We start from the raw sequence: 11,109 nt of genomic DNA, 5'->3' as shown, positions 1-11,109 counted from the left end.
GCTGGGTCTGTGCTGGCTACTCCTCTGAAAAAGAGTAAAATTAAATGTTATCCACAAAGGAAGCTGAAAAACAAAGCAGATAGAATGAACCATGTTTGTGTATCACAAACCCCAGTGCTGTGCTACAGCTAAAGTGTCACCAGCTGGAAGGTTAAATATGTTTATTTTAGTAGTGTAAGGTGGTTTTACAAACAAATTTTGCAATATACACAAAAGAATCATTACAAAGGCAAAATATCCTCTCAATAATAGGGACTCTATGCAGCCTGAAATAAAATTAAATCTCTGTTTCTCTTTAAAATGCATCTCAGTAAACATCCTTCTCCATCACTGATAAAATGTACATCTATAATAAATGACATCATAATTGGGGACTGGGGGGGGACACATGATAACATCCCTAAAAATAAAAAGTAAAAAAAAGGTGGGGGGGAAATTATTACTCTGTTTAGGTTGTTATTTAATTCTAAATATGTCCATCTAAAAAAATTAAATATCTCTTTTTTTTTTAAACATATCATTGAAAATTTTGCATGGCAGTGCAATACAGAAATAGTAAAATTCATCCAAAAAGTGCTATGTACAGCAGCATTGTTAAAATACCATAAGAAGGGACAGTGCTGTTTCAAGAAAAGACTAACATGCTTCGTAGCCATTTCTGAAGTCAGAAGATATTTCCTGTCTATTTTTAGGCATTCCCTTCTCTCTCCTGTCTCAATTCCCTCAGACAATGTCTTGAGACAAGGAGCAGTCACAGTTCAGGTTCAGGGTGTGCATGTGTACATACATGTGCAGACATATCTTTGCATACACACAGGTGTATATATATAGATATTTATATATATATAGATATATAAACAGGCTGGGTTTATAAAAGCATTGCTTTGGAACAAGAGAGCTCTTCTTCAAAGAGAAAATATGGATTTTCACTGAAATAAGCAGGTCCACAATGAAAGATGGACTGTATCTACTACGTTATTAATTCACACCCTCAGAGGCCTCAAACTCTTCCAGGAAATAAAATGTGATTTTAAGTCCAGCCTCCTTACATGGATCCATGATTTGTAAAGCAAAATTCACCTTAGCTGTCATTAGCATCACATTTAGCTATTAAACATCAAGGTTACTGTTGTCAGAAGAATTATTGAAATTAGTAAAGACCAAGAGCAAACCACAAACGCAAGAAGTGGTCACACACAAAGGAGGCCAAATCGGAGGCTGAGCAGAGCACAATTAAAAATGAATCCTCATCTATTCCTTTGGAGTTGTACTATCGAGCACCCTGGGCTCAAGGGAAGGCCAGGAAGCACCGAGCCGTGGCAGGATGTTCTGGGCCTGTCAGGTCGCTGTGTTTTGCTGTGACAGGAGTGCAAGCAGTGCCCAGCAGGGCCAGGGTCACAGTTTGAGCATGAAGAACACCTCGGTGTCGGCCGCGCAGTCGGGCTGCGCTTTGGGCGAGGAGGGCAGGGCGGTGTGGGCAGCGGGGTCGGTGCAGCCAGGCCTGCCCACGCTGCAGGCGCCCTCGGGGTTGCCCCTCTCCTCGATGGGGCTGCCCCCGAGCTGTGCCCGGCCCTGCAGGCGCTGCCTCTCCTGGGCCTGCCGCGCTCTGTTGGCGATGTAGCGCACGCGGCTCTGGCTGCGTGACGACGAGCGGCGCAGCAGCCCCACGCTCTCGCCCTCCTCCTCCGACTCGCTGGGCTCCAGGCTGATGGGGGAGGTGATATCGTTTTCCTGCTGGAAGGCTGTCAGCTTCTTCAGCTGCTCAGTCAGCTCGTCCCGGGATTTGGCCGAGGGCCGCAGGCCCGAGGAGCGGCGCTGCTCCCGCATGGAGCGGGTGACGAAGCTCCGGCTGATGCTGCGGTATTTGCTCTCAAAAGTGCACACGATGTCGTCAGAGGTAAGGTCCCCGAGGCTTTTGGACTTTGTCTGGTTATTCCCAACCGTGTCATGCGCTTTGGATTTGTGAGAGGACTGCCTGAGACTCTCCATGTAGAGCCTGCTCCAGGTGTGCCTTCTAGGAATGGACGAGAAGGCGTCCTGAGGGCTCCTGGCCAGGGGCCGGGGGCACAGCTCATCAGCCGGCAGCTGGCCGGACCTCAGGTTGGGGTTGGACTTGCTCTTGCTGACCATTGGCATCTCGGTGCTGCAGGCGGTGGCGGAGCGTGGGCGCATGCCCTTCCTGATGGCCAGGGGCTCCAGGCTGTCCTGGCGGATGCCCAGGTCCGGGAGGCTTTTGCGAGCCAGGCTGGGGAGGGAGAGGTCGATGACGGTGTCGTTGGAGGACATGCTGGACGAGGAGGACATGCTGTCACGGTGGCTGCTGCAGTCCAGCTTGCTCCAGATCCGGTCATTGACAGTGGCATCAAAGTACACCTCAGCCGCTGGAGACTGGCTGCTCGGAATTTTTATTAAGGCTGAGGAGTCTGACATCTTCAGTCCTTCACTCTTTGCCCTTCTTGCCAAGGTGTAAGAGCTCGTGTGAGAAACAGAGACAGGGAGAGCTTGTGCAGCCCGGGATTTCTGGGGAGAATCAGATTCATTAACAGGGCTGTTAATGACACTGCTGTGTTGGGGTGGAACAGCTGCTGCACCCAGGTTCTGCCCTTTGGATTCAGAGGTGCTTTTCATGTCTGATAATACCTGACCTGGTTGATTGCTTTGCTTCTCGTCGTTTCCTACAGGTTGGCCAGCACCATGATCTGCTGCCTCTACCAGCCTGGCTTTTTGGGGATGTGCTGCTGATCCACCCTGATCTTCAGCCTCACTGCACTGTGTCCAGCCATTTCCTTCTGCCATGCTTGTCCTCTCATCCTCTGTGGCTACTAAACTTGTGTCAGCTGCTCTTTGGACGTCCTGCCCTTGGTCTTCTGCAGCCAGATTTACTACTCCTTGTTCTCTGGAGGGTAGGGGCTCTTGAGGCTGGTTGGGTGTGTTGCTTCCCTCTGATGGAGCTTCGGTGGAATGGTCAGACCCAGATCCTTCCTCAGAATCACTGTAAGGGCTAACGGGCAGGGGGAAGAGAAGGCTGCAGTGATGGGTCTCACTGGCAAGGACAGGCTCTTCTGTGATCGTTTCTAGGCTGCATAAAGAAGTGACTGACCTCTGCATTGAGAAGTGGCAGATGTCTGTTTGGGAGGCATGAAAAGAAAAAGAAACAAGAAAAACAGAGATACGGGTTAGTTATCTCTTACAGATTACAGCTTAGCTAAGATTCATTCCTTATGTATTACCATTTTGTTTTCAAGGTACAAGTTGCCCATGTTAATAATGATTTAAAAAATAACTTGTGATTTCAAATGCCTGGCCAAAGGCAGCAAAACATTTTGCACATTCAGTTTTAGCTGCACAAAACCCTGTTGCTTCAAGAAATCTCAGTCCATGCACAGCAGCACCATGTGACTGTTCTGGTTTTCTTATCAAACAACAACAGTACCAAGCAATTTCTGCCCTTTGTGTCCCCTTTTGTAAACCAGCATTTCTTCCTCCACCATCCAGCACCACCTGATGTGCAGTTTTCCTTCTTTCCAGCACTCAGACAGGTCAGGGTATCAGAGCACAACCAGGGCATGTACAATAATCAAACACCAGTTTGACCAGATGTGATCCCAATGACCAACCACTCAGAAGAGAAGCAGCACAGGACTTGTGGAGCAGATTACAAATGATCTGCAGGCAGTGGAATGTTGGCAATGAGACTTTTAGAAACAAAACCAAAGCTTTAAACAGACTTTGTTCTTCCTAAAAAAAACTTGGTAATTTCTATTTCAAAAAAATTCTGCAGACAGATGGGTCATGAACAGCAGGCTGTGAGTGCAACCCTGGAGAATTACCACAGCCACCAATTACCTGGAGAAAATGCTCCATTCTCTGCAATGTTTATCACCTGCACCCTGGGAGCCAAAGCAATCATGCCAAAAAGATTATTTCCCATATCTCCAAAGCACAGTGCAGACATGCATTCCAGAACTAACAAAGCACCACCGGGCCAGACCACGACCTCGAGGATACAGGAGCAGGTAATTATAGGGCAGCAAACAGGCAAAAACCAGGACTACAGGCAACAAGGTGCTCCAATCAGGGACACTCAGCAGACATTACCTTTGACTTGCTTGTCCTTTCAGTTCTTAACTAGAGAGAGAGAGGGTGTGCATGTAGAATAATAGGACAGAACAGAGGAAAAATCCAGTTAATGTAGGGAAGGCAGGTGCAGATAACAGGATAAATTGGTGCTGAGGGGTGGAAAGGAGACATACAGGAATATTCACACATGGCTGTAGGATCCTAAGAATTTCTGACCAACCAGAGCACTCAATGGAATCCACACATGGACAGATATTAGGTAATTTTTTTTTTATCATAGAAGGATGAAAATATTTGTTAGTGTTGAAGGAGCACACTCCACTGGACGGGGGAATGCAATCACAGAATCATGGAATCATGGAATCACAGAGTGGTTTGTGATGGAAAGGACCCTAAAAATCATCAAGTTTCAAGTACCCTGACAGAGGCAAGAACACCCTCCAGGCTGCTCAGAGGAATCTAGACTCCTCTGCTCCAAAGCCCTCTCCTAATGGAAAATATCACTCCCAGAACCTGCCCAGGCAATACCAGGCCTTTCCCTGGGCACCAGGATTTCCAGCCCAGTGCAGAACTCAGGGGTGGGAGCAGCTCTCCCATGGCCAGTCCTGCATTAGCTGGGAGTGCTGGAAGGGAATCAGACACCTGTGCCACAACCCAAATCCAACATTCCAGACTTTAGGTGCCTGGAGGAGTGTCAGGAAGGGCCCAGAGCTGATCAGGCTTATGAACTCTCCTTCTGCCCATCCACCAGCACAGACTGGGGCACACTGGGGAGGGAAATCATTGGAAAACATAATATTGGGCCAGCAATAGTAATAATAAAAACTACTAAATTATTATTATTAAATATATAACATATATATTCATAATTATTATTGAATATATTTATATTATATATATATTATATTATGAAATGTGTTTATATTATATAAATAATAATTATTATTAAATGTATTTATTTAATATATAATAAAGGGTCAGCTATAGTTTCCTGCCTTATCCCAGGGGCACTTCCCCCAGCAGAATGCCAATTCCCAAGTGCAGCCATGGAGCTGGTTTCCCTGGTTTCCTGGCCCAAGGCATGGCCTTGCAGGAGGATGGGAAAGGGAGCTGTTTGTGCAAACAGAGGGGCTGTCACTGGACCAGCAGCAGCCAGTCCAAGGCACCATTTCACCATTTTAAGGGTTTGCTGATTCCATGCTTGAGAAGTCAGATGGATTTAATCAAATTTCAAGCATATCACAATATTTGTTTAGTGACTTGGGGGGCTGGCAGGGGAGCTGGCACTGATAATGGGAAATGGTTTCATATGTCACAGTACTCAGAGTTTGTGAAAAGCCCAATGCCAATAATTTAGGCATAGAAAGAGTTCTGCTGCTTTGGATTAACTGCAAGTCACGGGAACCAGCAAACCTCTCCCCTCCCATTGTCCTTGTATTTTACTAAAAGGCTGAAGCAGATATTGGAAAAATATGTTTAAAAAAAAGTATAAAAAAAATAGAAGGTAAATTGCAGACATCCAACCAGATGAAATTGGTCAAATAAATAAAATGTCTCAAAGTTCTGTTTGAGGCTTTCAAAGAAGCCCATTATAGTGGGCAGTCAGAATATGTTATTTAAAAAGGGATTACATCTTAGGAGAAGCACCAAAATCACTTCAATGTTCCTGAAAATGTAATCATCAGTGTCCAGATTTCTTAGACAATTAACAGGGAGGGTGAGGGATTTGAAGAGGAGCTCTTGCAGTTCACAGCCAAAAGCTGTACTTCCTACTTTCTCCTTACAATTCTGTGAGGCAGAAAATTCTTATCAAAATCTCTTTCCTTCTGTCCATTTCTGCCAAATCAGGAGGGAAAATGCCATTTTTCTTACTAAAAGATGTCCTTTGGTTGCTTCTGCTTTGATTTCCCCTCTTTACAAACCCGCAGTTCATGGCCAGGGTGCAGCCACACAGTCCCAGTGATCACACTCTTGCTTGAAACAACCACAAAATGCTGCAGCTTTAGGAACTTTCCTCTGAGTGGGCACATTTTGGGTTGCAGTGGGGAATGGCAGGAGTGCCCCAGCCTGGCTGGTGCCAGGGAGCAGCAGATCACACACTCTGCTGCTCTGTGCAGCTCTGCCCTCAGGCCACGAACATCACAGCACAGGAGAAATGTTTGCACACACGTTTAGGACCAGAATGGGCTGCTGTGTTTATAAAATACATCTCCTGAACAGAGCAGAGAAATCCTGTAATTCCTGGACTGACAGTAGTGATTTTGCAAGATCTTTGAGGAGGGCACAGGTTTATTGTTATCAGACAGCACATTAGACATCATTCCTGATGTGGTTATCCCTCAGCAGATCACAAAGGCTGATAATGGAAATAATTTGTTGATGTGGGTTTTCCATATTCAATCTCACTTAATGCTCTGGTTTGGATCTTAAAATTTACTTAGCATCATACCACATTCATTAAGAAACAAAAAACCCTGAACAAACAACCCCAACATTTATGGACTACTGACAGTATCACTACTGCAGATGGTTAACTAGGCATGGCAAGGACTAAGCTAAACCAGACACGCCTACAGAAAGGAAAATTAAAATATTTATGCAGAATTTTTTTTTCTGTCATTGCCAAAATTAAAAAAAAAAGACCTCTTGACAGCCAAACAACATAGAGGAGCTTCTAAGTAAGGATGCTATGCAGAAGCTGAGACAATGATGTGATCTACAGTGGAGAAGGGTGAAGAAAATCTGGTCTTACCAGTAAAGAATATAGGGGATTTACTTCGAATTTCCTCCAATTTTTGAACGAACAAGGCGTTCATTTCCCTCTGTAGGGTGCCCACTTGCCTTCGAGAAGGTTCAGACCAGTGCTTGGGGAATTCTGGGCTTCCAAGGCTTTCTAGACTGCTGGAGTCGGAGGATATAGAGCCACTGCTGGCTGCAACCAAGTTGACAGTGCTTCCATACTTGCCACCTGATTGGCACTGCCACCGCTGCCGGGAATGAGCCTTCATCCCGTGACACTTAGAGTCAGCACTCGTCTTCCCCGGGCTCACAAAACACTGAGAGCTCCTGGCCACATCCCCTGTACCACCAGGGCTGCCGCAAGGCTGCGAATCCGAGCGTGGCCTGGGCTGCCCTCTGACCACCCATGTGCAGAGCTCTACCCTCTCCTCTGCACTGCTGCCCTGCCCGGGCTGCAGGGGCTCCCTGGCAATGGGCCTGCCAGGGTGGTCACTCCACGGCCCCTCTGGGTCAGGGCTCTCTTTGGAGCCAATCATGCATTTCATGCAGTTGGTGGCCACTCCGATCCTGCCCGAGCTGTTGATGGCGCAGCGGGCGAAGACGCTTTGCTTCTCGCCCAGGGGCTCCTGCAGCCTCCCCCTGTGTGCCCTGGGCAAGGGCTCGCTGAAGGGAGCCCCGGGGTGGGCACAGCTCTGCCCTGGCCCTCTGGGAGAGCCCTGGGCCTTACCTTTCAAGCCCTTGCCAGGTGCCTCCCCAGCGGCACCGTCCCGGGGAGCTGGGGAGGGGGAAGCACTTTCTGGCTCTTGCACAAAGCGAGGCTGGGAGGCAGCTTCCACTTCCCGCCCTTCTCCAGCCCCTGCAGAGCTGCTGTCCTTTGTGTCAAAAGCAATTTCAGGAAAGCCCTTCTTGTTCTTCTTCTGGCTCTTGGTGGGTGCACTGGCCGTCCGTCTCAGGATGTGGCTGCTAAAGGAATGTTTGCGATGGAGCTGCCCAGCAGCATGACTGTCCAGAGAGGCCTGCTTTGGATTTCTGAGAAACAGCCCTTTTAGACCTAGAGCTTGTTTGGCCTGCAAAAGAAATGAGAAAAGAATAAAAATATAAAAAAGTCCCTTATAAAAAATGCAAGGCTCTTCCTCTGGGCACAGGAACTCATGAACAAATGATCATTCACATATAGTCTCCTGCTATATTCCTACCATGAGAACTAACCCAGAAATAGGACAGGCATTAAACATGAAAAAAATCACTAACAGCAGCCTTGCAAAATAACACATCTTTTTTTTTTTTTCTCAGCTATGTTTTTAGATAACATTTTCCAGCCACACTTATCTCTGTATTTGTCACCATTTTCTTTCTAGCATGTAACTACTTACAACATCTACATAAACATTAGAGCTATTGAAAAGACAAAAAAAAAAAAAAAAAAAAAGAAAAGAAAAGTAAATACGAGTTTCTCAGTTTCACCCAAAGCAGATGCATTTAAAGTTCTTGCTGTAAATGCATTTTTTAGGAACCACTGGGAAATAAACACTGACCATAAAATAGAATATTTTTTTCAGTATAAAGGAGATCTACACTTGAACTGAATTGAGCCCTGGCATGAATAGCAGTTAACTATACACACACAAAAGATCATTGAGTATTTCAGTTTCTACCTGTGTGATTACATTTTGATAATTTTTCCTACCATACAACACTTATCCCAAGACACTCGTGTATGTGTTCAGCACTGAGGAAACACACTATAAACAAGGGAAGTTAGTCAGTGTCATATTACAGTTCTCCATAGTCTTCAGTAGTTATTTAAGCATTAAACACATAAATTCACCATCATAAATCTCCCACCACCATACAACTGATTTACATTTCAATGAAACAGAGTTCCAGCATTCCTGCAAACATTCCAGGTGTACTTGCCAACTTTTCAAGACAGCGTTGGTTTGCTCTGTGCACAGAGATCACTTCAAGCACAGAAAGGTATTTCTCTTTTAACTACTTCTCCCACTTTGCCCTCTTATTTCCCAGTTGGATCAGACTTTTGAGCAGCTGTGGCATCAAGAATGAACAAACCCAGGGTACATCATGACTGAAGTGCATTTTAAGAAGCCCATGACAGAACCTGACCTGCAGCCACGCTTGCTGGCCCTCGCTGCCAGTTCCAGTTTTGCCCTGTGATGTCACATGAGGTCACATTTCTGCAGTGCCAAACAACAGCACAGAAGTGTCTCATTTAAATTACAATGGTCTTTCACGCCCAAATAAATATTTGAGTCCTGCTCATGCATTTCCAATCCTGCTGTGCAGGGCTTAATGCAGATGCTGACTGCCCTGTGCACTGAGCCTGGGCTAAGAGCAGCTTTTACCCCCAGTGTCCTGCCCAAGCTGCCAAATAAACCTGGAGCCAAGGTTTATTTGGCTGACACAGGGGCCAATAAAAGTGTTCATAATATTATTTTTTATATAATATTTAATTAATTATAATTGACTGAAGTTTAGTTATCAAGTGCCAATTTCCAGTGTGAGTAGGACATTATCAAAAATTACCTTTAGAATGAGATAAAGATGGTGAGGTTTGATTTTTCCCCTGCAAGGCAAATATTAAATATTGGGAAATCTTCTGTGAGAGCCAGACTATTGAACAGTCTGCTTGGATAACTGGGAGACAAGTTGGCAAGTACATGAATTTATTGCTGTAAAAATCAGACAATATAAATATTTGCAAAACCCAGAAAAAATTGTCATACAAACAACACAGACAAATAATATCCACCAAAAGAAAAAAAAAACGGGAAGCACTGATGGAATGAGTGACACGCAGTGCAGGGCCCAAGGTATCATTCTGGCTTGTTTGCTGCAGCTTTGTTAAGCTGGACACTGTTGCTTGAATCAATGGAGTGATTCAAGAACACAAAGGCAAATTTGATTAACTTGGGGAGGGAAAAAAAAGTTTTAAAAGAAGGAAAAAAAATACAAGAGAGCAGTTTTGAGGGAGATCCAGGACACTGTGCTTTCAGCTTCCAGCCCAGCTTTTACAAGGCTGTTTCACTCTGGAAAGCAGACTTGAAAAACAGCACAAGAGGCTTTCCCACAATTTAGCAAATGATTCACTGTCAATGTTCTTTTCCATGTGAAAGAAGGGGTTTGAATTATAGCCCTCAAGAGGAAAGGCAGGAGAGGGAGAGGCTCAGAGAAGGGGGAGAGTGGCAGGACTTTTATCCTGGATCTGCTTCATAGGGCAGGGCTCTGTGGCTGTCAATGACCCCACAGGGGTGACCCAGTCAAATGTCACAATTCATGTCCCATGAGTTGGAGAGCTCGAAAATGCTAACAAGGAAAGGTTGATGCTAATGAAGCTACCAGCTCAAGGCATGCAGGTGTGTGGTGGTGTCTGCACCTCCCTGGGACAGGAGGGGTACCTTCAAGGCGTCTAAAAACGCTCTGCTTCTAAAAGGAGACTGTTTGGACATAGAGAAGCCCACTGAAATCACAAACAGACAGAGTAAAGGCAGAGTAACAGTGAGGGAGGAGCTCAGAGATAGGCACATCTAGAAAAACCACAAGAAACCCTGCAGTACATCAGCAGACCACAGAAGAGACAGAAACAAAGAAAAGCCTTTCCAGGAAACAATCAGGAAGAGATTTCACGCATAAGTTAAGGTGAAAAAAAACTAAGACTGTTTTAGTAATACCAAGCTACTGAGCAGGTGGAATATCTCCATTTATAAAAAGTCACAACATGTAAATGTTTGCATTAGAATCTCTGAATTAATAAAGAATGGGTAAAACCAAGCTGATACCTGGTTTTTCTGCCCATAATTAAGAGAGGAGAAAAGAAAAAATTATAATTTGGACAGCAGTCTGTTAACCAAAAATTAAAGCAAGAAGTGATTCAGACAGACCAAACCAGAAAGGGACATGTAATATTTGTTCCACATTTTCAGTAGTTTTTATCAAAAATTATTAAAAAAGCCCCAAAAAACCAAACCACAACAACAAAACAAAACCACAACACATACAAATTTTCTTCCAAATCCTTATATTTTGTCAGTGCACAGAATCACTTCCTAACACCAGCAAACCCAGAGGGACTGCAGTGACAATGAGAACCAATCAAGGAACACCAAGAAAAATCTATGTCCCAAAAGAACTGCCAACGTTTAAATGGACAGGTTGCCCTTCTGCAAACTATTACCAGCTAGTCACTCATTAAGAAGTTAGTAAGAGCAAATAATTATGAAAGGATGGGAAATTTAGGTTAAACAGAGAGAGAATTTGCCAAAGGAGGTTTGA

General features: G+C 45.0%; 1 protein-coding gene across 6 annotated transcripts in view; it reads right to left on the bottom strand.

Moving 5' to 3' along the window:
- Positions 1–144: 144 nt before the first annotated feature.
- The window catches only part of PLCH2 (phospholipase C eta 2), a 75,401-nt gene continuing 64,436 nt past the window's right edge, over positions 145–11,109 (bottom strand). For 3 of the 6 annotated variants that reach the window (XM_072917524.1, XM_030289503.4, XM_030289502.4), the window contains 2 exons: positions 7,547–7,886; positions 145–3,125 (listed from right to left, as the gene is read on the bottom strand). In XM_072917524.1, the coding sequence (XP_072773625.1) occupies positions 1,396–3,125; positions 7,547–7,886 (2,070 nt within the window). In that variant the 3' untranslated portion in view covers positions 145–1,395. Of the gene's footprint in view, positions 3,126–4,098; positions 4,129–6,832; positions 7,887–11,109 lie in introns of all 6 variants that reach the window. The other 3 variants (XM_072917525.1, XM_072917526.1, XM_072917527.1) reach the window with 3 other exon arrangements.

The sequence above is a fragment of the Taeniopygia guttata genome, chromosome 21 (genome assembly GCF_048771995.1).
Source record: "Taeniopygia guttata chromosome 21, bTaeGut7.mat, whole genome shotgun sequence".
NCBI classification, from domain to species: domain Eukaryota; kingdom Metazoa; phylum Chordata; class Aves; order Passeriformes; family Estrildidae; genus Taeniopygia; species Taeniopygia guttata.
This window is presented reverse-complemented; position numbering and strand designations above follow the sequence as displayed.